We start from the raw sequence: 25,442 nt of genomic DNA, 5'->3' as shown, positions 1-25,442 counted from the left end.
TAGGCTCTCTTATATTTGTTAACCATGTTTAATTAGGTCTGAGTGAAGCTGGACTGAAAGGACCTGCAGGTCTCCCAGGTACAAAGGGTGAAGAAGGCTCTCCAGGCTTGGGAAGAGGAGCTGCAGGATTCCCTGGACTAAAAGGCTCATCAGGAGACATGGGTAAATACTGATGTTCTGAAAGCAGGATGTATTGCAGCTGAGGTTAATGGGTTGCATGGTCAGCAGAACTACCAAAGACAATTCCTGAAGCCTCAAAGGTGGTTAGAAGCTTGACAGGCAAATATGAAATCTGTGATGTTGCTCTGCATTTTGAGAAACAGTTGGTTGCACAGTTCTGAAAGTATCTGTATCGCTCCTGAACAGCACGATATGTGTTGTTTCCCCTCCTCTGGTGAGATGTCTCTTTGTTCTTCTCAATATAAATGCTCCCCAACCACTGCTTTTGTCAATGTCTGTGAAGATCCATGAAGACCTTTGGTTGTCCCTCACGTTGTGTTTCTTATTCTAGGTCCCCCTGGTCCGATGGGACTGCCTGGCCTGCCAGGAACACCTGGAGTTTCTCTTCCATCTGATATACAGGGCAGACCTGGAGATGCTGGCTTTCCAGGCACTGATGGGAGTTCAGGTGTGTGTGGTTTGGAAGCTTTGCCACAGTGGCACAGGTACCATTCAGTACCTCACAGCCTTGTTGGAGAGGCTGAGACTCCAGCATTTCCCCACACAGAAAGAAATGTTGGGGATAGCCCCAGAATTTAATTTGCCCCAGAAATAGATTTTGCCAGTTAACTCTGTTGTCTCTAGGTTTTCCAGGTCCTCCAGGACCACGAGGGCCCCCTGGCCCAGCTTCTGACCAGGGGGACACAGGCACTCCAGGTTTCCCTGGTGTTCTTGGCTTGCGAGGCGTTAAGGGTGACATGGGACCCACTGGTCCAATTGGACTCCCTGGAGCATCTGGATTCAAAGGTAGTCTTGCCTTGAAAGGGCCTGGGAGTGGTTTGGCAGCTGTCATCTTGACAGTAGGAATGGTTGTTGGGAATGGTTGTTGGGTGGTTAGTGTGGCCTCCTCATTCAGGTGTAACAGCTGAATTTGATGTCTCAATCTTTCCTTTTGGCTCCTGCAGCTTTTACCTACTGGCTCCAAAAGCAGCAAAGTTGGGCCAGCTCCAGGTGTTCTCAGTGTGTCCCTAATTATCTTTTTCCTCTTATCTTTTTTTTTTCTGAGTAGATGGTGTCCACCTGCAATGTTGGTGTGCTTGTTGACCCACTTGTGGTCTCTAGGCAAGGACTGGAGTTGCTGTTTCATCCCACCTGTCCTGTATGCTCAGAGGCATTAGTGTGGTGGATTTAGGTCTCAACAAGAGGCTAAGAGGATTGTAGGAGTTCAGAGATGTTGTTCTGGGCTACGGCAGGGAGCATGTTGATCTCTCTTTGGTCTGTAGAAAGGAGGCCAAAGAGCAACTGCACACAGAGACTCCAGGAGCAAGGTTTGAGAGACACCACACAACTCAAAGCCAGGGCAGGATGGAGAACCACTGCCAGATGAACAACTGTCTGCTGTCTTTGCAGGCTGGCAGATCCCATCTCTCTGTGCTGTGCATAGAGATGGATTTCAAACAGTAAAATGTGTATTCTCCAAACCCTGTCCCTGGGCTAACCGAGGAAGGGGAAGAGTACTTTCAATAAAGTACAGTTAGGTAGCAGTGGAAATTCTTGTTTTGAGGCTCTCCATGCATTGTGGATGTGAAATTGGGCACAGACTGCCTTGAGGGTTGTGGTTCCCTCCATCTTGGAGCCCCAGTGCTGTTGCTGCCATCAGTGAGAGCCACAGCTGTGGGTCAGAATTAGTGCTTAGGCCCAGTCTTAGCTGTGTGTCTTTGCAGGTGCAAGAGGTGAGCCTGGCCTAATGGGGATGCCAGGTAAAGATGGGCCTCCAGGGGATCCTGGTTATGCTGGGCTGAAAGGTGAAATGGGCCCTCGAGGTGAGTGCTGGAGGATTTAAAAAGCTGTTCTTTATTGCAGCTGGTTTGGGCTGGGGATGACTTCAGAGCTCCCTTAATGGGTTTATTTGGGAGACTCTTGATTTCTTAGAGACTGAAATAAGTTAGAAAGAGCTTGACATACTTTTTATAAGATTCTCAGTGCTGATGTACAAAGGTGGTCTTAATTTCACATTTTTCTCCTTTGTGTCAGGATTAGCATCAAATCTGTGTTTTTTGTGGGATACTTACACATCCTTTGCCCCATGTGCAGGTCTCCCTGGCAGACCAGGGGCTCCAGGAATAACCCCACAGCCAGAAGAAGTCACAGCCCCTGCAGGATTGCCTGGTCTGCCAGGAATTGATGGTGTTCCTGGCTTTGATGGAGATCCTGGATTCCATGGCCCGGTTGGAAAACCAGGTAAAAAGTACACTCAGATCACCAAAATGCTGTTCTTCTGGAAGAAAAACACTATTTTATCAAATGCATTGTTTACAGGTGTTTTTTTTTTTTTTAATTAAGGAAAGAATTCCATCAAAATGTAGACAAATATAATATATATAAATATAATGCTGCATTTTTAACCATGTGATATACTCAGCTGCACCTCTTAGTCATTTTACAGACAACCAGATCAGGTGGAGTCTCTTGGAGGTGGCTGTTTATAACCACAGCTGGTGAAGAGTGAGCTCTTGGCATGGCTGCTGACATCTTACTTCCTTTCTGGAATAAGATTGCAGGAGTCAAGGCAATAGTATGAGGAAATAATGATACTAATAATTGTATTTTATTTCAGGCCCAAAAGGTTTGCCAGGAAGATCTGGTTTGAAAGGACGTGATGGCTTACCTGGAACTCCTGGTGTAGCTGGGGATCCAGGACTTTCAGGTGCCCCAGGACCACAGGGATTTGAAGGTGATTTTATGATTTGGGGAGCACAGATCAAAAAGAAGCAAGCAGTAGAACTGTGTTTGCTTACAGCTTCTGCAGAGACCCTCCCCAACACCCAATTACCTTAGGAAAACCAGGGGATTTCTGTGGTATTGTGTCTTGTATCTGTAATGAAGGAAATTTAATGTTCTGTGAAGAAAGTTCTGTCACATGTCCTTGTTGATGTCACAGCAGGACATTCTGTAGGTGCAATTCTAAACACTTCTTGGTTTTAATGTTTTGTGGATATGGGAATGATATCAAAGATCTAGAAGACTGATATAGTATTCACAGTAACCATAGGTGTAAGGCTTGGACAGGAGAGGAAAGGCACAGTGAAAAAGAAGAGGAATATCCTCAAGATAAGTGCTATAGCAAAAATGAATGAATTAGGTTTTGGTTGGTGCTTTGAGATCCTCAGAACTACTGTACTGTGAGATATACCTAACACACTGGCACCAGAGTTGCTGGGCAAAGAAAGAGAACTAAAGGAGGAGGGGAATGGGTGGGTGATGCTGTGAAATGACTGCTTTTGGGGCTGTTAAGTCTAGTAATTCACATAGCACCCATATAGCTTGGGCTCCTCAGTGTACAAGACTGCCATGAGCAATGCCCAGTGGGGTACAGAGCCAGCTGGTGTCCCCACTGTGCACGGGCAGTAGTGGCTCTTCCTCTGTCTCCTAGGTGCTGCAGGGAAGCCGGGTCCCCTTGGTTTGCCGGGCATGCCCGGCCGCAGCGTGGGCGTTGGGTACACTCTGGTGAAGCACAGTCAGTCAGAGCAGATCCCCCCGTGTCCCATAGGGATGAACAAGCTCTGGGATGGCTACAGCTTGTTGTATGTGGAGGGGCAGGAGAAGTCACACAACCAGGATCTCGGTAAGTTGACAAGTCTCTCAAGAATGAACATTTAAATTACATTTAAAAAGCCATCCTCCGTGGCAGTGCAGAGGGCTGTAGTGGAACTGGTGGCAGTTGGCACTTGGTCCCAGATCCACACTGGGAGCAGTGTCCCTCATGCCATCCTCACCACTAAATGTTGGTGTGTATGGCTTGGAGTCTTTGACAGATGCTTGGGATGACTGCTTCTCCGATTCTTCCAGGTTTTGCTGGCTCATGTTTGCCTCGCTTCAGCACCATGCCTTTTATTTACTGCAACATCAATGAAGTGTGCTACTATGCCAGCCGAAACGACAAGTCCTACTGGCTCTCCACCACTGCTCCCATCCCCATGATGCCCGTGGACAGCGTCCAGATCCCACAGTACATCAGCCGCTGCTCTGTGTGTGAAGCACCTTCCCAGGCTGTGGCTGTGCACAGCCAGGACATCACCATCCCACAGTGTCCCCTGGGCTGGCGCAGCCTGTGGATAGGATACTCCTTCCTTATGGTAAGGACACTACTGCTGGTGCAAAGGCAGCTTCAAACATTTCGATCTCTCCTCTCTGGTGAGGTCACTGAGACTGTGTTCTGTGAGTTGCTTACAGAACCTGGAACCCTGTCTCATCCTGCCTCAGTGCATTTCTTCATCAGCTGAGTTGCTGTAGCTCTGAGTTTGCTGTGTTTAGCACCTGCCCTGATCAGTTTTGGTGGTAACACTGCTGCCTAAGTTCTGTACCACCAGAGATGTTTGTTCTTCAAACAAATGTGGCAACAGTAATTCAGCTACAGTATTGACTTTAATCCTCTTTCTCAGTGGAAAAAGTTTTCCGTTGCACTCTCCTAGAAGCTTATTAGTGTAAGACTATTAGAAAAACATGATGTCAGCGTTATTGTTTCCAAATTTTCCCAACTTTCAAGTGAAAACCTGGTTTCCCATTATTCCAGGCCTGCATATTCAGCCAAAGTATGTTCCTTTGCTCTTTGTCTTCTAGGCCTGACTCAAGAGACAGATACACATAGCCAGGGTATAATTTTGGTTGCCTGTTCACCTCCATCTCTTCCTTTGAGCTCACTCCCCTTGCCATCTTTATTTCAGCACACCGCGGCGGGGGCGGAAGGTGGAGGCCAGTCCCTCGTCTCACCGGGCTCCTGCCTGGAGGATTTCCGAGCCACTCCGTTCATCGAGTGCAATGGTGCTCGGGGAACGTGCCACTACTTTGCCAACAAGTACAGCTTCTGGCTGACCACGGTGGAGCAGGAGCAGCAGTTTGTCAGCGCTCCTCCCTCAGAGACTCTGAAAGCGGGGCAGCTTCGGACTCGGGTCAGCCGCTGCCAGGTGTGCATGAAGAACTTGTAGTAACAGAAGTGCAGTTATGGGAACAGTCTTTGTTACCCCACATTAGGCATCACTGACTGGAGAAGGGTAAATTCACAAACCTCTTTTGTGTGTGTTTGATGGGTGAATCAAGACAGCCAGAACTCTACAAAAATCAAGTTTCAAGTCCAGGAATTTTGCGCAGAGGAGGGAAAGACCAGTGTTCTGAAGCCATTTTTTAAATGAAACATGGTGCTATATTTTTACTTTGATTTTTATTTTTCCCCCTCCTTTATGGCTACCTCAGAAAGTCTCAGTGAGTTCCTTACTCAGACTGAAGAGCAGCTGACACCTCGTACCACTCCTCTGTCCAAGGCACATCCAGTCGTCACCCAGAGAGACTTTGCCAAAGCTATGCTTAGTTAGTGCCTTTGCAAACAGTATTTGGTCTAGTGTGAGGGAGTGGAGACTCATTCTTCTGTGAAACACAGAACCAGATAAAATTTATCAGGATATGCTGGGTGACTTAGAAACACTATGCACTAATGGTTGATAATGGATTTTCTTAGAAAAATTGAAAAATGAATGATTTGCTTTGCTTATTACACAGATGGAACATTCTTTCCTCCAGTGGCAGGTAACCAGTTCTAATCCAGCCTGTTACCCACAGCTGACCTTAATGCAATTTTTTGTGTGAAAATAAATCCAAAACACCTCTACCATTTTTCGTTGCTTTCTATTGAAATATATTCCAGGTCTGTTGGCTTCAAGGTCTGTGCTTATCTCCTTGCAGCCACTGATATGCAGCCATACTTTATTAGCCAACATTTTATTACTCTGAACATAAATTTCCTTCCTGAGGCAGCTGTGGCACACTTATTTTCAAGCATATTTTTCAAGCTGTGTGTGTTTGAAAAGTAGAGCCTTTACTAGATGGCATGCAAGCTTATGCAGATCCAGGAGTAAGCACCTATGGGATGTACATTTTTTACTCCTGCAGTCATGTGTTGTATACTGCTTCCTCTGGGCTTCATTGCTGTAAGTTTAAAAAATTTGTATCTCTACTGTATGCACTATTAACTTTCCTTCAGGGCGTAATTAAAGAGAAGTGCCACTAACTGGATTTTCCTTGTATATTTTAGGGGAAACCCATGACAAAGGTATGGTTATACCTATAATGAATTCATTCAGTAGGACTAAAGTTATTACCATTAACCTCTCTGGAGTGAAGCATGTGAAATCCTTGTCTACTGACATTCAGGACATTTCAACGCAGTGCCTTGCAAATACACTGTCACCTTGCCTTAAAAATCTTTAGGACAAAATTATTTAGAAAATTATTATTAATGCACGACTGAGACATTATTTTAAGCAGACAATAATCAGTAAATATGAAAGTATTACTTGCAAAACACATTATTATCTTCAGATGCACGTTGGAGCTCTCCAAGTCCTGGAGTTAAACCACACTAGAGATGAACAGGGAAGCTGAGGAACAATGTAGTCTTTCATCTCTCTTATTCCTAATTGTGAAAGACCAGCAACTGCTTTGGATGTATTTTGCAAGTATCTTTAAGGCATTTTAACACTCCTGAGCAGCAGTCCTTTCCTGCAGGATATCCAGTCTAGTTCCTAGCTGTCCTGGCACAGAGAGAGCATGTTGGATTTACATCCTGGGTTATGCACATGAAACTTTAAAACACTTGTGTGCACAGAGCAGAGCTCAAGACTTCTGAAAAATCACAGATAACTGACTTAGTACAATGAAATTTTCAGCCACTGGGTTCCTGTGGTGCTACAGAGAGTCTGGTTGGCCAGGTCTTTTATTTGTAGGGACTTGGTAAACACAATTAATTTATTCCCCAGGATCAGGACTTTATGCATTTTAAGCAGTTCTGCCTTTAGAGAGCTGCTTCTCTTGAAGTAACCAGCTCCACTGCTGTCCCTGTCCAAGCTTCCATGCAGTTCCACCAGCCACTCCCTGTCAGGTGCACGGAGCAGGAGTTCCCATCACCAGCTGTTCTGCCATCAGCCCCTTTTCCATCTCTTTACCCCCACCCAGAATCCTTCAAGAGCTCGGCAAGGCTCAGGCTCCTCTCTGAAGAGGCTAAGGGTGGCTTGAGGAATAAGCACCTGGTACTCCACTGAGGGTCTTTTAATTATTTTTTTAGCAGGTACTGCTGCTCAAGACTGAGCATTTCAGAACAAAGGCTCATTTTAATTTTTTGTCTGTGGGGAGGAGAGTGCTGCAACTGCTGTCATAAGCACAGTAACTTCATGTATTAATGAAAAAGAAGTACTTAGTTTAAAAAAATCCCTAAACCTGTGCAGCTAATCCATGGAGAGGGGAAGAAAATTATATTTTTCCTACATGTATAGTTTCCAAACCATGGCTAATAAACATGAATGAACTGTGCCCAGGTCATTACTATTTTCTTGGAAATTACACTGGCCCTGATCCAGAAGTGCAAGTGAGAGGAGACAGCATTCAGGATTTCTCTACATGGTCATTTATTACTGAAGATGAAAATGTGTGACTCACATCCATTGCACTAGCGTGACAAAGTGATCAGAATGGGGACTGTGATAGTAAAAAGGAACTGTAGAATGAATTAAAAGATCTTTGCCTTTATTCTGAGCTGGTTTTCTTATAGTTTCTACAGAGATACTCTTTCTAAAAAGAAACAAAACTGCACCGGCTCTGCTGATAAAACTGGAGAATTAAGGCACTTTTACCAAAACAGATTTCAAAAGGCAACAAGTCAAAACCCAACAATTAAGTAATTTGCATATGCCTATATATTAAGTTTTAAAATAACCTGGGTTATATTTAGTTCACACAAACAAATTAACAAAATATAGCAGCATACAACCTATGAAAAGCTTAAGAAATTTATTAGATGCACAGATAAAGTGCAGTAACAGAGATACTTGTGTAAATCTTTTTTAAAATAAATAAGGTACAGTTAAACCACCTTTGACTCACTTTAGCTCCGAAAGAAAAGTCAGCCTAAATTTTAATGATTGAACTTTAAGGTCAAGGTGAAATATATCAAACTATAACAGTGGTTGTGATCTGTATCAACTATTTGAGGCTCCTGTTCCTCTTGAGGTTTTCCAGAAACAGGAAGGCTATTGCAAAATGGATACGTTAGACATAGTTCCTTTCACAGAAACATTTTTGTCATAAAGTGTGGTTGCTCAAATACATGTTAAAATATTTAACAAGGAAACAATTTTCTCCTGATCCAGTTGATCTTTTAAACAAGACAATGCATTTTTTTCTATGATGCAGCCCACAGGAAGGAACAGAAGTACACATCCTCCTTAACTGAAGACTCTTGCTTTAAGAATAAAACTATTGCATTGTATGAGAGCAAGAAATACCCATTTTGTGTTATTCCTTTCTCCAAACATACAGCCCACTGACAGACTTATTTTTGCCTTAATCTCAGAGGTCCATTTGTCTTCAAGAAAGACACACATTAAAAAGAGGTTCCCTTTCAGAGTCTTATAATAAAATCTTTCAGTGCCTTTCCATTTGGGGAAGCTCTTTGACAGAAGGAACTGTCCCTGTAGGAGTTTTGGATGATACCAGGTGTTTGTGCTCTGTTATCCATGATTTCAGGCACTTTTGGGCTAACATGGCTGTGTCATTTATGTCAATGCAATAATACTAGCAATATGTTCGATACTCAGAAGGGTCACCACAGTTTCCCTCATACAGTCAGGATTTCAAATTCTTCTTCCAATTCAAATAGCTTGTCAGTAGATTCAATGAGTTCTGAAAAATAAATTAAACAATTTAGAATGTAAAGACATGTCTGATTTTGTTTACTAAAAAACCCTCAAAACCCCCCCCCCCCGCCCCAATCCTTCTGACATGCTGCCTTTGAAATATTTTCAAAGATTTAAAAATATATTGTGCTAACACATAAATTGGACATGGCCTGTTTGGATAACTGATACTCTGTAAGAATAAGGCATTTAATGATGCAGTGATTGCTTGGTCCTCAGGAAAGCCCAGCTGTTCCACCTGCAGTGTTCTCCTGGTGGCTGAGGAGCCCCACGCTGCTGCCCAGCAGCACTTCCAGTGGTACCACACCTGCTCCTGTGGTTGTCACTTCTGGCTTGGTTGGAGGTATGAAAGGAGGCCAGTGGGGTGGGTGCTTCTGGACCAGCTCAAACATCCGTAGGCTCTGCTGCTTTAGAATCTCCTGAGGACAGAATACAAACCAGAAAACTGCCTGCTTAATTAAAAATATTTTTAGTACTGTATACTTATCAAAGAACAAAGGCTGTAAATTCCTGTTAGGTCAGGTACCTGCCTCATGAATCACTGCTTCACACATCTCTAGTATTGTCCTACTTGAAAACACACCTGGAAGATGGATCTCTTAAACTCCTACAAGTTACCAGTGCATTATAATGAGCTTTTATACATCTATAATTTTGTTTACATGGAGCAAACACATACCAAGGACATACTTTCTGCCTTTTAGAAGTAAATTACTTGCTTGGACCTCTCTGTGTTCAAGTTTTCTGTTGATCAATGGGAACAAAAACCAGATCTATCTACTCAAAAAAATCCAACAGATTTTGGAAGACAGGTTTTGATCAGGAGAAACAAGTTATTATTGAAGGAAAATTTCACTGCTATCAGGTGAGCTCCATCATATCCTCTGTTTCAGTTATTTGCAAACTGCTTTCTGTAGCCTTTTTTTAAATAAATGCTTTTGGTTGGTGGTACTTTATATTCACATTCCTTGCTCAATATTCCAGCTGCTTGCTGTTTCTCAGTAAATGACTTGGGTACGAGCCACTGACACAGTACTGCTAACGGAAGACAAACTCAGGAAGGGGGTGTATGCACTTCTTCTCCCACTGCCAGGGCTCAGGGTTGCAAAATGCTGAACAAGCTCCACCAGCAGTGTCAGCTCTCCCTGATCATTAGTGCCACCTTCACTGGGGATCATTTCACTTGCAGGCTGGGAATTTCCATTAACCAAAAAAAGAACAGTATCCATGATTTCATACAGAGCAACAAAAGACAGAGTATTACCTTTTGTACAAGACTACACCAGTTATCAAAATCACATTCTTCTTTGCAAAAGAAGCCCTAAGGAAAGAATACACACAGTAATATTAAATACAATATGAGCAAAGATGCTGTGGTATCTATGTATGGGTTAGATCTCAAGTGACAATCACCCATAACCCAACCAAAGGACACTGGCACAAGATCAGACTGAATTTCTTCAACTACCACAGTATTCTTGTGATCTGTACTGGATTAATTCTACAAGTAATTTCACTTGAAGATTTGTAGATTAAATAAAACAAGCTCAGGTAAGTATCTTCTCGAGAGCAACCAATGCACAGATGATAGTGATGGAATAAAATAAGGAAACCTGATTCAGTTCCTTGCTTTGACTTTCAAAGTACTTCTTAGAAAAAGTTTATGTTGCCCAGGAAAAAAAACTTAATTGGCTCCCAGGATACAAGCAATTGGTCTCCTGCTTGAGCTAATATTAATGTATCCTATGCAGTTAATATGTAAACTACTATGTGTTGAATTTTAGATTGCAGAAGCGTGCTCTGTGATCTTGACTGTGATCAAGGAAACGTGTTGCTGCCCTTACCAATACACAGAGGTATTGCTTTGAACAAAGTACACACATTTATTATTTTCTAACACCTACTAAAGCTACTGAAGGGTCCAAATTCATGATCTTCATTCTGTGTGGGGCTTGCTGGCAGTGGAAGCTCTTGTCATCGACTGTGCCATTTTCTTCTGAATCTACAAAACTCTGAGTGGTGTGAGGGTCCAGGTAGATCAGCTCATTGCCTGCAGGGTAAAATCCATATGGTGATAACAAGCAAGAAGCAGTAATAAACACCTATTCCATGCAGACTTGTAAAACATAAATTGGATTATCAGCACAGTCTGTATCTCAACTCTCTAGCTAGGGAGTCTTTAAGAAAACTAGAAAGCCAGGCACAACAGTATCCCACAGGGCATTTAGTGTAATTTTCCACTGTTACCTTTTAGGGTAGATTTTTTTGGGATGTTTTTTTCTACCTTTGTCACATACTTTCCTTTATCTACATGAAGTCCAGTACATTTTTTAAAATCTCAACTGCAGTAATCCCTAACATTCCTCAGATCAAAGATACAGGATGACCACAAATCCAATCTGTAATCCCATTAGGCATTCACCCAGAAATTGAACAAATAAGTCTGACTAAAACAGCTCAGGTTTTACAAAAGAAAGAACAAAATATCCAAGAAGTTACGAATCAAACCAGGGCAAAATATCAAAGGTTGAATCTAGGATCAACTATTGCATTAATTAATAAAGACATGGAAGAAGGTGAAGACATACTGCTTTGAGAAAAAATTGAAAAATATGAGACAATAATTTAAGAAAGCCAGAAAACAAAAGAATAAAACAAGACACTCTTCACTAGAAAGTATTAATGATTAGAGAAAATATAGTATTTAAGCAGCAGTGACATCTGACACTTGTTGAATGCTATCAAGTTTTCTTAGTGTCTTGTTCTTGCTTATATAATTCCATATTTTTATATCAAGCTTTGCTGCTTCTTTTCTGTTCCTATAAGGATGGTCTCATACTGTTCCTGAAGTGTCTGTTTCTTCTTCTCCATTCCCATGCTTAAAATGCTTACTGCCCGTTCCCAAAGAAAATCCTTTCAGTCATATGGATATTTGGAGTAAGTTTCTTTCTTCCTTACCTAAAAATCCTATAAAATAATAGGCATTATTGGGTTTCCCTCCTAACGCTCCCAAAGACTGTGGCATCTTAAAGCATTCCTAGGAGTCCAAAGAGAGAAAAATTAAATTGATTTGTTTATTGATATACCAGATACCTGAACTTTTTCACATACACAAGTCACTGAAGAATGCCTTACTTTAAACGCATCAATATACACTGGGTTGATGTGATTAATCCCTAGCCGGAGAGGGATAATGAGCAAGAGGGGCTTCCAGCCTGGGCACAATCCTGCTGTGTTCTTGTTTTGGCCAAGAGCACTTCTGTGCAAATGTGCACTGCTGTGGGCAACGCTGCTGCTCTGGGCAGGGGACCAGCACATCTTCTCTGGGGGAATGAAAAGAGACATCAGTGAATGCACACCGGAACACACAGCAGATCTTTCAATCATGAATTAAATTACTTTTCCAGACAGCTTTTTAAAGCTTGTTTTAAGACAAAAGGAGCAGGGTGTAGAAATCCTGACTATTTAGTAGAAGTAATTCTGGCAGTCAGAGTATGTGGTGGCACATTAGTGAGACATGAGAAAAATGAGGAGATGAATGTTTAAGACTGAAGTTACATTTACTACTTCCAGTGTTAAAGCTGTCAAGTTTTGCCTGGAAGATGATATAGCAGGGAAGAAGCATTAGAAACTCTTCAGGGAACTCTTGCCTTCCAGTGATGTAGACATAAAGTAAGCAGAAGTAGACACTAAAGTAGAACCAGGCTGTGGCTACATACCACTTATATTTTCAACAGTTTTAAGTTGAAAATGGGCCACATGTTTTTGAAGGATCCACCCTTCATTTCCCTTTTGCCTGACAAAAGCAAATTTCTGGCAAACTTTATATTACAAGCAATTCTCTGTATTTTTACATACTGCAACTTCATTCCATTGCTGGAGTAGGAGTTAAGGAGCGCAGACCAAACTCCACCTTCTCATCCACATGGTATGTGAGTTGGTCACCAAAAATGCCTCACTGTTCTGTGCTAACTTTACTTTTGGAAACCTCAAACCTGAGTATCCATTTCCTTTATTCCTTTTCTTACCCTGGGAACAAATAGAGAGGGTGCCAAGACTTTGCTCATACTTAGATACATTCAGGAGAGTGAATTCAAATTAAAAACTTTCACCAAGCAAATATTCAGAATCATCAAATCATTTATGCCAGAAAAGACTTTTAACATCATCAAATCCAACCACTACCCTAATGCTCCCAGCAGTAGTTTGTCCAAACAATTAAATTTGCCATGAGCTTGAGCACTCTTTGGTATCTGCTGAGACACTACAGCAGTCCTGCAAAAACTCCTGTTTCACTTACTGATGTCTTCGATGACCACTGTATTGTCCATAGATACATAAACTGCTAACGAATTCCATTCATCAAATAAAGCAAGCTTCCTAGAAAACACAGAGGCAATAATTAATAAAAGATTACTGGGACCATGAGGAGAGCTTTTAACTAGGACAGTTAAATGGTTCTTGAGTAAAAAAGTAATTTATTTGGGAAAAAAAAAATTGTTCGTTTTTTTAAGTCTCCATGTAATAAAAAGATAAGTTTCAGTGTTTAACATATTTAGAAAAAAATAATAATGAGTGATTCCAGGAAAAGCACACACACTATACCATGTGAAAACTGTTTTGTCCTTTTGCCAAATGCAGGGATAGTAACAGCTCAACTATACAATTAGGTTTATTATTTTTTATTGCAATTGACAGATTCCGCTGTGGGAATGGTGCCTAACATGTAGAGAAGGAAAAAATTCCTATGCCAGTTCTTCCACATTACTCTGTGCTTAAAAAGTTCCACAAAGTCAGTGGAACCATTTCAGGTTGTTAAAAGCCAGAGCAGCTCAAGATTTTGACACCCAAAAGTTAGGAGGGTGGCATAATAACACACAGGTTTCTGCCCACTTTGTGTGACATCCAGAACTCTGGGGAAGGGAGCTCTTAGGCTGCACAGGCAGTGCTGGTTGTCCCAAATAAGCCTGAAAAACTGGTATGTGAGTCATGTAGAATTTGTAAGGGAAAGGAGCTGGAGGCCAGAACATCCTTTAGCTCCTTTCTCTCTCCAGAACATGTCTGTGCCAGGGCTGCAGCAAATGGCACCCAGGAGCTGCAGTCCAGCCTCCACCTGAAATCTGGGACATTCCCCTATCCCTCAGCAAAGTCAGCTCTAGAGAGGCTTCCAGACCAGGAGGAGCTTCCACGTTTCCTGCAGCAGCCTCGGGCAGCACTGCGCGCTCTCCGAGCTCAGCACCCCCGGAGCACGTCCCGAGGGAGCCCCTGCCATGACTTACTTCAGTACTTGAGCAACTGTATTTGGTCCAAACCACTCTCCAATGGACTTCCCCTCTCCAACACCCATCTGCGCTGTTTTTGAAAGGGAAAACACACAGGAAAAGAGCACAGAGAGGCTGGTCACAGTCTGTGTCACACAGCATGGCCTACTAATAGCTTGACAAAACACTCTAGAGCAAGTGCAAGCTGTATTTAGCAACAATTATTTTCTCAATCTATTCTCTTTTCAAAACTCAATGACTGCTAGTTCCCTTAGAAGTTCCTAAACTGTAATGACAACTACAAATATGTCCTTACTTGCAAATTACAGCAATAACTTTTATGACTGTCTATTTTAACACTATCAAACCTGCACACTTGATCAAGAGCTAGATTCTAGAATACAGATTTATTTAGGTCTTAGTGAATAATATTTCTGAATTATTATACTTCGTGCCCACTTGCATACATTTTTATTTATATATAAAAATATACATTGTCTTCATAATCACCTTTTAAAAATGTTTCATTAACTTACTTCAAATGAGAAAGTTTCAACACTGTAGGAATTTCAGTAGACAAAAGCTGATGTGTGTTCTTACCCATTTGGTGGATGGAATAACAGCAGTCTTTTCTATCCAGAAAACATCGTAAGATTCTATGATATTCTTCTGGTTGTTTTTTGTGTTTTTCCCATTGCCAATCTTTCAGGAAAAAAGTTATAGAGATTAAAAAATAATGTTTTCATTGTACTGATCAGATTTCTAGATGGCAGAAAGCCATACAATGAGATCTTAAGAGATGATCCATCTCTAATATTTCCATTTTATTTAGAGATCCTAGAAGTCACACCTTGTCATTTATTATCAAGCTGTCCTTTATCTCACATGCTATTGTGTGAAAATTGGGAAACTAAAATAACATTGCCAACTGCAAGTGTATCCTGAGTGATCACTGCTGAGAATTGATAGCTATTGCTCTATGTGAGCTTCCAAGACTTTTTAAAACTATCTGTTCTGTTTGGACTTTATTAAATTTGCAAATCCTATTTGTAGGATAATAAGACTCATAAAGCAAAATCCAAACCATGGCTTTGCCACATGAGCTTCTGCTTCTAACATAAGGTAGTTACCTCACATTTACTAATAGAGAGACATATACACAGGGCTGATGCTATTTTGATCCATACTGCAAGTTCAAGGTCTAGTTTTCCTCAGCAAATGTTTGTTTGCCTACTCTTTCAGTTAAATCTTTGCAATACCATTTTGTGTATTCAGTTATTAAAGTGGTAAATCCACAAATCATGCTGCCACAGAAACCGTGACAGAAGAGCATAAGGATCACAGACCCAGGCACAGCAAGGTGTGTGACAGAAGAGGGACACACAGGGCAGACCTATGACACTCACCCGTGGGACATGGGGTGTTAGTACAGAGTAAAGCAGGCACTAGTGGGGTCTGCTGTGGGTTTGGACTCAGGCTGATGATGGGTGAGTGGTTTGTGAAGTACTTTGTGTGGTGTCTATCAATCTGTCACTACTGACACAGTCACCCTGGGCTGGCATTTTGGTGGCTATGTAATGAAAAGAGGGGAAGAACTCAGACCCGTGGTAGCAAGTTTTCCCTTGGCTTCAACTTGGGTATTCCTCAAAAAGATTTATAAAATAACAACAGTGGGATTCCCTATTTGTCCTTCCTCTGTTTTTGTTTCTCCGCTGAAGGCTGACATGATTTTGCCCCATCAGACAAGAATAGTGCACTAATAACTTTATCAGGGTATCACAGAAAGTTTCATCAATAAATTTAGGTTTTATGCTTTTATGGAAAATGACAACAAAAATGAAACAGCCTCCAAGTAACACAAAAGTTGTCTCAGGCACAGAACTCACCTCTTCCTAAATGTCTGCAGATCAGTGCCTGGGCCAGCATCATCTGCCCACACCTCAGCATGCATCCCCAGCCCGCGTCAGACGAGGGGCCGGTGCCTCCTGGGAACAGAGGTGCTCACATCAGCACGGGCTCCACACAGAGCCAGCCTCTGACAGAGCTCACAGTCAAACCTCCAACAGCCGTCCCACAGCTCAAGGGCACTGAGCCAGCTCCTTCTCCCCACAGTGCTGGTGTCACTTCACTGCTTGCCCCACAAACATGAAGACCTCACTATATACAGGTACAAGCAAACACTGCTTTTAATACTTTAATCTTTTGTTTGCACATACAGTTGAATTATGATCAAAATGTTCTAGAACTGTAAAAATAACTTTTCAGTCCCCAACATCATCACTAATCCTGCTAATCCATAACCAGGCTGTTGGAATGCTGCATACTCACCAATAGGTGAAAACTTTCTTCTATACGTAAACCAGAGACGAGCACTTATATCCAACAATAACTTAGATTTGTCTGGAATAATTTTAAGAGGAAATAAATTATTAAAACAGACTTAAAAATGAAAGATTAAAATTATCCCTGTACAGTCAATATACAGAGTGCATGGCAGGCTCCTATAGCTTTTATGTACAAGACCCTTAATACTTGAAACATTTTATAGCAGTTTAAACACAGAGAGCTTTTGCTGACTGCTAATTAAAGTTAACTTATTAAGGATGAAATAATTATTAGCCAATGAAGTTTTACAAGGTGCTTAGAATGACTATGCCCAGCCTGAATAAAACAACTCTGGAGAACTACATCCTCAGGAAAGAGCTGGTAAAGCAGGTTAAGTTCTACGTGCAAATCAACACGGAATGATACATTACCTCCAAACCCAACAGAAAGTAATTTTAAGAAAATGTTAATGATGTTAAATTGAATTAAACCACTCGTTTTTCTTTTTTGTTTAAACACATGCACTTACAGAATTCTGCAAAGGCTCTGATGAATGCTTAAGAATCCTATTTGCTGCATTTTCCCTTAGCTGTGGCTCAGACTGGCTGGCTTTTCCAAAGGATTCTCCAGCTGATCACGGCTGCATGCAGCACCCTGGGCTCTCCTGAGCACCATGCCTGCACTGGTGGCCACTGCCTTTGACAGGTAACACAGGAGGATGGCCCTCTCTTCTCCTCAGGGAGCAAAACTCATTTCTGACATCTTATTTTTATATGAACACACTACTCTGCTCCAACTTTTAGGCCATGTATTTATCTTCACTAAAAGGCAGTATGTGCCATAGACTAACTTACCATTGTTATTTGAAATATCATTTTAGTTGCAAGTAACAGGCTGTGGACAGCACCGCTCGTAGGAAAATGACATCAGTAATGCTGAACATTTCCCAGAAGTTATTTATATATTTATTTCTGAGGCCCTGATGTTGTGAAGTGACGAGGCTCACAAAGCTCACATCTGACAGCCTCTGCTATGATTGTGATCATATTGCATGAATTATAGTGGATGCACATTTTTGTGGAAGTACATTTTGTTTCTGTACAGGAGGAATTCCACTGCTTACACCTGGTCTCTCAGTGATGAAGAACAAACTTCCCTCATGAGACATTTAGGGAACAAAAGGAAATCAGGAGCTGTTGCTGCATGTGAATCTATGAATATTCTACAGATGTTACAGATAATTTAATTCTAAAGATACCTGTGTTTAGGTGGTGTTGCCTTCCTAAAATCCACACTGGCTCATCAGTTTCTGGAAATTCTTCTAAGTAGTCTGACAAAATAGTGATCTGGTTTTCATACCTAGATAAAACTGAACAGGAATACACAAAATTCAAACTCCATTTTATCCCCTTATTCTTTTATGCACAACTTGGAGCTCTCAAACTGAACTAGTTTGTAGTAAGTCTTTACAGCCTTTGGGGCTTCTGAGCAGTTCTGCCATCTGCTTTTAATTTGCTCTCTTAAAAGCTGTTCTGACACTGAAATAACCAATGCCTTGGTTTTTATTTAGAGTCTCAGTGAGTGCTGAGAGAACACCAGGAATAACACCTTTATAAGCAGTCTCACTGAAGCCAGTGACAGAAGTTCAGGATGACTGCAGTGAGGATGAGATTTCATTCAAGATAATGAGGAAAGGAAAAAAAAAAAATTAGGCATCACAGCTTGATCTGAAACGTAGAAAAAAAAATACATATCAGAGTGATTACAGCCTCATGCTTAATGGAAAGCATGTGAAAAGCGTTAGCAAGACTGGGCTTTACTTTCCCAACTGGAGATTTTAAACACTTCAGAAAAAAAAAAATAGATGTAATAATGTTATTATTCAAGACCACATCTATTTAGTGAAAAATAACAAATGATAATTAATACTACCAAAAGAAGACAGCCCAACTATTTTTTAGATAATTAAAATGATGCTTTTTGGAAGAGTGCAACAACCCTTCAAGTGTAAAAATTAATGTAAAATCAAATACATAAAGTAAGATTCAATTTAAAAAATATACATTCCAGCAATCAGCAGGGAGCTGCAGCACCCTGTGGCTGGAGCCCCGGGCCAGCAGTGCGAGCCCCGACGCTCAGCGTCCCCGCAGGCAGCGGGGAAACGCCAGCCAGACTCCTCCAGGGCTGTCAGCTCGGCAGAACAACTTCTGCACCGCGCTCTGCATTCGCCGTCAGAAAAACCATCGCTCACTGCACTTCCAGAGCAAATTATCTGGTTTTTACTCCAAAGACTTAAGACACTCTGGAGTCCCGAAATCCAACCGGAGGCACCTGCACCCCTTTCGCGGCCAGCTCTGTGGCCCCCGCTGCCGTACGACGCCTCGGAGCACTTGAGATGAAGGTACTGCCAGGACTCCTTTTTCCTTGCCGGGGTCTCCTTCCCCTTCCCGGCGCTCCCCCCCAGCGCTGCCCGCCGAGCTGCGGCGCCTCCCGGAGCGGGGCTGCCAGACCCGGCGCCGGCCCCCCGGCTCAGGCCGCCCCGGCCGAGCCCCCTCACGCCCGGGCCCCGCCCGAGCCCCCAGCCCCGGCCCCGGGAGAGGCCGCGGGACCCCAAGCGCCAGGCGACCCCTCAGGGCGGATCGCACCGCGCCGCCCGCGCCGGTCCCCCGCTCCTCAGCCCGCGGGCGTCTCCCGCCGCCGGGAGCCCCACTGGATCCCCGGAGCCCCGGTCTGGCCCCTCAGCGCCGCGCCGCCAGCCGTGCCCGCGCCCCTCACCGGCCTCCATCCTCCCGCTGTCACCATCCTCCTCCCCTTCGCCCCGACACGGAGGCACAACACGGCCGCGCCGCGGGGCGCCCTGGGAACTGCAGTCCCTCCGCCGTCCGGGAGCGCACGGCCCCAGCGCCCGCAGGACTACAAACCCCAGCAGCCCCCGCGGCCCTAGAGGGGAGAGGAGCGGGCGGGAGGGCGCGATTGGCTGGATTGGGGCCGGCGTCCTTCTGATTGGCGGCTCGTGGGCTTGTGCCCGCCCTGTGGGCGGGGTGGCGCGGGGGCAGCATGGAGGGCGCGGTGTCGGACGTGGCCGTGTGTAACCTGGCGTTCGCGGGGCGCCTCGAGGAGCTGCGGGCGCTGCTGCTCCGCGACAGGGCCCAGGCCACGCGGGCCGACCAGGTCAGCCGGCTGCGGCCCCGGGCGGCTCCTGCCGGCCGCTGCCCGTCCTTGCCCCGCTCACCGCTTCCCTCCCGCAGGATCACCGCACCGCGCTGCACTGGGCCTGCTCGGCGGGACACACGGACGTGGCGGATCTGCTCCTCGGGCTCGGCGTGCCTGTGAACGATAAGGACGATGTGAGTGCCGCGGCCCTAGCCCGGTGCGGCTGAGGGAGCTCCGGGTGCGCCGGTGCTGTCGTGGTTTCGGCTCTGAGGGGCCCTGGCAGCGGCCGGGGCAGCTCCCGGAGCCGCCGCGCCGCTCCCTTCCCGCCCTCGTCCCCCTCGTCCCGTGGGCCGGTGTGCGGTATCGGGCACTTGGGCAGCTCCAGGCTGCTCTGTGTGCGCTGGGAAGGCAGCGTGAAGTATTTCGCATTTGGACATCGGCGTGAGGAGGAGAGTTGAGACCTGCTTATTGTCCCGGAATTTTAGGAGAGCTGTACTTATGAAGGAAGTTGCAAAACAGGGGTGTTTGGGTGGTTCTTGGTGTTTTACCTTTATCTCCGTGTGATCTCTCAAATGTGTTGTGCCAAATCATGAGGCAGCCCGAAGATCTCTCACACTGGGGAAGGCATTAATAAAGCAGGTGCAGGTTCAGTGATTTCACAGTTAGAAAGGAGATGGCCTGCTCCTTTTCTAGAGGAAGAGCTAAAATATTTGTATCCATTACAAAGCATCCACAAAGAAGGAAATCTCATCATTTTAGAGAGCAGGATATAGTAGTATATATAAAAAGTTGTTAACATCCTTTTCTACTACTGCTGTTTGTTCTTAAAAAGGCAGTAGTATGAATTCTGCAGGGAAAAAGTGTTCTGCAAAGATACCATGCATAGCAGAAGTGATCTCTCTCATTTAACTGGCAGCCTTTTCCAGGTACTGAATGCAAGCATGTAAGAAGACATGAGCTTTACATCAAGTGAAAATCAGTAGTATTTTAGCTTTACACTGGTAAGAATATGAGCCGTGTGAGTAGTTCAGGTTTGTCTGGGTTATACATTATCATGTTTTTCTGCCTGAAACTCATGGTTTGAATAATGTGGATTTCTTCTTGCCTCTTTAGGCTGGTTGGACTCCCCTGCACATTGCTGCTTCAGCAGGCCGTGATGAAATTGTGAAAGCCCTCATTGCTAAGGGTGCTCATGTAAATGCTGTCAATCAGAATGGCTGCACGCCCCTGCATTATGCAGCCTCCAAAAATAAGCAGGAGGTATGTTTACTTAAGCTACTGGAGCTGGTGGTGTTCTTGGAAGCAGGATTTAGGTGTATTAAGCCCACATCCTCCTTCCCTGCTCCTTTTTCTTTCAACATGCTCAGATTGCAATCATGCTTTTGGAGAATGGAGCAGATCCGGATGCAACAGATCATTTTGAATCCACCCCATTACACAGAGCAGCAGCTAAAGGAAACCTAAAAATGGTACAGATCCTTGTGCAGCACAATGCAACTTTGGATATACGGGACTCTGAAGGGAATACTCCTCTGTAAGTAATTTTTAATTTTTATTTTGCTTAATATAGCGTAATCTCTGTGAAAAGAAACTCCATTATTTTGGTGTCTTTTTCTTTCTTTAATTTTTCTTTGCTTCAAAATAATCTCTTGCTTCACATCCCTGTGCAATTAAAAACTATTTTAGAATGTCATACTTAGTATTTTGCCATAGTGGTTTGTACATGCATACTTTAACTTGTGTTACTGCATCCACTTAAACGTGGTAGAACACATTCTGTATTAATCTGGAATACATTGGTTTCTGCTACAGGGTAGAAAGTGAGCTAATGACATCAGAGTCAGAAGAAACTGGTCTTGCAGGATGGTCTACTCTGTCCTGCCAAGCAAGAACTCATTTCAGAAGCTTTTCTTCACCTCTCTAAAAAAATAAGTTGCAATTGGAGTACAGTCAGCCCAGTGTTTGTTGTTAATTTAGAGATCTATTTGAATCTTTTAGGGTTACAGCTATTTTGAAGCTGGTGTCAAAATCACAGTGGAATCCAGATTTTGCTGTGAATAAGATCAAGCAGGAAGTTTTAGCTGTACATAAACCTCAGTATGGCCCTGGAATGCACACAGTTCTTCCTAGGACACTGTGCCAAATGGAAAAAAGCATTTGCTGCATTTGCAGTAATTCATTATTTTTTAGCATCAGACAATTTATTTCTCACCTTCAATTTAATAGAGATTGCTGTTTTCCATTCTCACCATGGATTATGTTCTCTTTAGCTTTGCTGACTGCAGAGCCAAATCCTAACCCAAAGAACTGTCTTAACATTGCAAGGAGAGCAGCAGGAGGAATGTTCTTGAGTTGCTTAATGACAGCAGAGGGACTGGACAGCAAGCTTTGGAATCTGTCTAGGTAGTTGGCTGCTTGTGGATTTGTTGTTCTCAGATGTATCTCTCCCCAACATTCACACTGTCATTTTGACATGGTGCAATTATTGCTCTTTAAAAGCTTGGACAGTTTAACAGTGGCTCTGGGTTTCTTCTTCTCACTGCAGTCATTTAGCCTGCGATGAAGAGAGAGTGGAGGAGGCAAAGCTGCTGGTGTCTCATGGTGCAAGTATTCACATTGAGAATAAAGAAGAGCTGACCCCTCTGAAAGTGGCAAAGGGTGGCCTGGGAGCCATCCTTAAAAGAATGGTGGAAGGCTAGAGGGGGCTTCCCACCGGAGCCTCTCTCCTGTTGCACTTCTGCTTAGGATTGCAAACTTCATATTTTGATAGTTATCTGGAATGTCATGTATGGTATCAGCATGGTAATGAAATGTTTTTATTGAAGCTGTCCTTCAAGTGCAGTGCCAAAACAACTCTTTGTACTTCCTGTTAATTAAATCGTTCACTGATTTTAAAGTATTTTTCAATATATTGCAGTTTTCTTTCAGTTTACAGTGTGATGGGTGTAAATGTGGTGGTCCTTCCACTTCAGATCCCGGTTTAGAATTATTTATTTCACGAAACAGGACCAAAAATGTTTTAACCATTTAAAGCCAGTTTTTGTTTTCTTCTAGAGTCTTTGTTTTTTCTCTTGGCTTTTGTGATTTGTGTATGGGGTTTTGTCTGTGTTTTGTGGGTACTGATTGTCTTTCTCCAGATGACTCTAAGCTACACTGTATTTCTCTTTGTAGAATGCAGTTTGCTTGTTACGTAGATAATTGTATCCATTTTTGCTACTCTTGGTGTATTAAGTGAAATCCCAGTGCTTAAAGCTTTTCTGTTGTTACTGGTTGTCTTGTTTTTCTGAGTCTTTAAATACATGTATTTGATGAAGTGCACTGGACTGCTTGCAGAATGCAGGCACAGTTTCAGGGTTACCTCTGCAAATACACTGTTTTATAATGGATGGCTCTGGATACTCCTCTGAGATGTACTTCTACTTCAATATTTTTTCTTCTTGTTCCTTTTGAAGGTTTCTTCTTCTTTCTCTTGACTCCCATATGCAGCACTGACACTTGCAGTTTACCGTCTTATTTTATAACAGAAGTCTGATTTAACCTTTATTTACTCATAGCAAATCCAGATATTAAGTTATTACAAGGCAGAGCTGACAAGGTAGAGCCTGAAAAGTGACCTCCTTTCCTGATGTTGTTAAGATAATTTTTGACACCAGTGGATAGATTTCCACTTGAACAAAAATGAAATTCTGTGAAATAAAGAACTTTCCTAAACAACAGTCTTTGGTATTATAAAACTTTATTTAACTGACATTTAAGAAAACCAGTATTTTCTAAATAGCTTGTATGTTTGGGGTATGAACAACGAGATGAAACCCTGCCATCCGTTACACAGTATGGAAGTGCAACGTTTGCTCTTCAGCCTCGAGGAAAGGGTAAAATAGAGCTGGCAGTTTCTACAATTTGACTTGTAGGGATTAAGGTAATGCACTTTATTTTGATTAGCAAGACAGAAACTTACAACCAAACAAATACCTTCACCAAGGACTTTAAATGTATCTTAGAACACAAAATGCAGGTTAAATGTCACTGAGGGGACTCATTAAGAACAGGAGGGATAACTTGCCTGTACAGTAAACTCTGGCCATGCTGACCTTGATTGAAGGAGGAACCTGACTGAGTAGATGTTTCTTATATATTGCACAGGCGTGGCTGAAAATTTGTTTGGAGAGCAGCTGAAGCTAAGAGTTCTGTGTTCATTCTTGGTCTTTGTCCAGCAAAAAACCCTGCTCTGTAGCTTTGTAAATCTGCTTCCTTAGGAGATGGTGGCTTGAATGTTGGCTTAGTTTCTGGTTTCCATATTAATGATCCCTACTCCCTATGGGAAGATAAATGGGCCATGCAGCACGGCCTGTTTGAACGTCTAAAGCTAATTCTGAAAAATGTTTATGCATCCTGCATAGCTCTGCAGGGTTTTAGAGCTACACACCATGGATCAGTACCTGACTGGACTTGTGCTTTGCCAAGAGCATCAGTGGGAAGCTGAGAATGGTGCCCCATCCTTCCTAATAAACTTCAGATAAACACCAAAATGAGAACAAACATTTGCCAGAAGGCTCACAGAAACCACCACACTATGGTAAGGAACTCCAAATACATGTTATTTTCCTTATCTCTTTACTCCCAGCAGCCGGTTTTGCTTCTTATTTTGCCTTTTTACTACCATCTCTTTCTCACTGGTGGTTAGAAGTATGAGAGGAGTCATTAGTCAAGAATGTGGTGAATTGTTCCTTTCTTTTATACAAAAACTTAAACATAACTTGAGCAATTTCTACTTTTGGAACAATTATAAAACCTGTGCTGTTCTAGGAAGACTGTACTATCTGTAGAAAGTTAGTGACAACTTCACCAGCATAAGCTCCTATCTTACTGTAGCAAGTTAGGCAAGGAATACCAGCAGATGAATGTGGGAAGTGAGATGAAGGAAAGATTGAAAGAAATATGACCACGTAATAGAGTCCCCTCTTCAATCACAATAGTGCTGCTGCAGAGATGTGGAAGCTGGAAAGGTGTAGCAGTAAGAACAACGTGACAAGAACACATACATGCAGGAAATGGCTTTAGAAGAACTAATACAGCTATAGCAGTGACATGAAGCCATTAATCTTTTCCTATGAAGGGCAGGAGTAAAAGAATGCTTAGGAATATCAGATAAATTATTTTAAATTATTGCTGTCAGCCAAGCCTTTGGACCAGTAATTGATTTGAATTATATCATCAGGAAACACCTTCAGTAAGAAATAGCACCCAAAGAGCAGCAGGTAGTACTGACTGTTCCTTTGCTGTTTCTGAGTGTGTTTAATGTCATCATCCTGCAGGTCTACACAGCTTGTCTGTCAATATTAGATATTTTCAGTAAGCTGCTTAACCTGGATGGCAGGATGTGAGTGAGGAATTTGGCACAGAGTCACTAAGAACTGCCTGATTAAGGAGACTTCTGTATAGATCCTAATTTGAGATTTACCCAGGATATTTTGGGAAGAGAGGAGTCTGAGGATCCACTGCTACAACATGGCAGTATTGGTATTAGCAAGGGTGTGACCCTCACAGACTGGCACAGTTTTTGGCTAAAATAGTGTTAGATGAATACCATTAATGCTCTTTTAGTCTGGAATGAAGCTAACACTTTCATGGGACACACCTATCAGAGAAAAATATTTGGAAGTCAGAAAACTGAGGAAAGAGCAATGAATACAATTATGCTTGAAGATCCAAAATAAATATTAACTAGGATCTCATGCCTTACATCCTTAAATATTGTCACATTTTTTTTTCTCATATATATATATATATATATATATATATT

The 25,442-nt window shown here is 42.8% G+C and overlaps 3 protein-coding genes across 9 annotated transcripts in view; 2 read left to right on the top strand and 1 right to left on the bottom strand.

Moving 5' to 3' along the window:
* The window catches only part of COL4A6 (collagen type IV alpha 6 chain), a 110,293-nt gene extending 102,775 nt beyond the window's left edge, over positions 1–7,518 (top strand). For all 6 annotated transcript variants that reach the window (XM_041485270.1, XM_041485273.1, XM_041485269.1 and 3 more), the window contains 9 exons: positions 37–162; positions 512–628; positions 805–966; positions 1,884–1,982; positions 2,254–2,400; positions 2,777–2,893; positions 3,593–3,784; positions 4,009–4,295; positions 4,884–7,518. In XM_041485270.1, coding sequence (XP_041341204.1) covers positions 37–162; positions 512–628; positions 805–966; positions 1,884–1,982; positions 2,254–2,400; positions 2,777–2,893; positions 3,593–3,784; positions 4,009–4,295; positions 4,884–5,144 — 1,508 coding nt within the window. In that variant the 3' untranslated portion in view covers positions 5,145–7,518. The remainder of the gene's footprint in view (positions 1–36; positions 163–511; positions 629–804; positions 967–1,883; positions 1,983–2,253; positions 2,401–2,776; positions 2,894–3,592; positions 3,785–4,008; positions 4,296–4,883) is intronic.
* A 460-nt stretch (positions 7,519–7,978) lies between these two features.
* On the bottom strand, positions 7,979–19,374 carry ATG4A (autophagy related 4A cysteine peptidase). Its single transcript, XM_041485280.1, has 13 exons — positions 19,262–19,374; positions 17,745–17,855; positions 16,490–16,561; positions 16,048–16,146; positions 14,762–14,863; positions 14,180–14,252; positions 13,201–13,280; positions 12,036–12,223; positions 11,859–11,937; positions 10,805–10,950; positions 10,165–10,221; positions 9,208–9,319; positions 7,979–8,886 (listed from the first exon to the last, which is right to left on the bottom strand). The coding sequence occupies exons 1-13, from the start codon at positions 19,269–19,271 to the stop codon at positions 8,822–8,824; spliced, it is 1,194 nt and encodes a 397-aa protein (XP_041341214.1). The 5' UTR covers positions 19,272–19,374; the 3' UTR covers positions 7,979–8,821.
* Positions 19,375–19,526: 152 nt separating this feature from the next.
* PSMD10 (proteasome 26S subunit, non-ATPase 10) lies at positions 19,527–23,355 on the top strand. Of its 2 annotated transcripts, XR_005956649.1 has the most exons (6): positions 19,527–19,657; positions 19,735–19,833; positions 20,753–20,899; positions 21,007–21,173; positions 21,910–22,042; positions 22,185–22,317. XR_005956649.1 is itself a non-coding variant. In XM_041485366.1 (5 exons), the coding sequence occupies exons 1-5, from the start codon at positions 19,544–19,546 to the stop codon at positions 22,336–22,338; spliced, it is 681 nt and encodes a 226-aa protein (XP_041341300.1). In that variant the 5' UTR covers positions 19,527–19,543; the 3' UTR covers positions 22,339–23,355. The 2 variants fall into 2 exon arrangements, 1 of the variants encoding a protein (XP_041341300.1); XM_041485366.1 differs by lacking the exon at positions 21,910–22,042 and having other exon boundaries at positions 22,185–23,355.
* The last annotated feature ends 2,087 nt before the right edge of the window (positions 23,356–25,442 follow it).

The sequence above is a fragment of the Pyrgilauda ruficollis genome, unplaced genomic scaffold, assembly GCF_017590135.1.
Source record: "Pyrgilauda ruficollis isolate IOZ18807 unplaced genomic scaffold, ASM1759013v1 scaffold7, whole genome shotgun sequence".
NCBI classification, from domain to species: domain Eukaryota; kingdom Metazoa; phylum Chordata; class Aves; order Passeriformes; family Passeridae; genus Pyrgilauda; species Pyrgilauda ruficollis.
Note: the sequence above shows the minus strand (reverse complement) of the source record. Positions and strands in the feature narration are given on the sequence as shown.

Bases quoted from the DNA above. Each gene is read 5' to 3' on its own strand.
- ATG4A (XM_041485280.1), bottom strand. The intron at 11,938-12,035 runs GTAAGGCATTCT...TTGGACTCCTAG, and splicing joins TGTATATTGATGCGTTTAAA to GAATGCTTTAAGATGCCACA. The intron at 8,887-9,207 runs GTGTGGTACCAC...TTTATTTTTCAG, and splicing joins AGTGACAACCACAGGAGCAG to AACTCATTGAATCTACTGAC.
- PSMD10 (XM_041485366.1), top strand. From the start codon at position 19,544: ATGGAGGGCGCGGTGTCGGACGTGGCCGTGTGTAACCTGGCGTTCGCG. The intron at 19,658-19,734 runs GTCAGCCGGCTG...TCCCTCCCGCAG, and splicing joins AGGCCACGCGGGCCGACCAG to GATCACCGCACCGCGCTGCA. The intron at 19,834-20,752 runs GTGAGTGCCGCG...TTGCCTCTTTAG, and splicing joins CTGTGAACGATAAGGACGAT to GCTGGTTGGACTCCCCTGCA.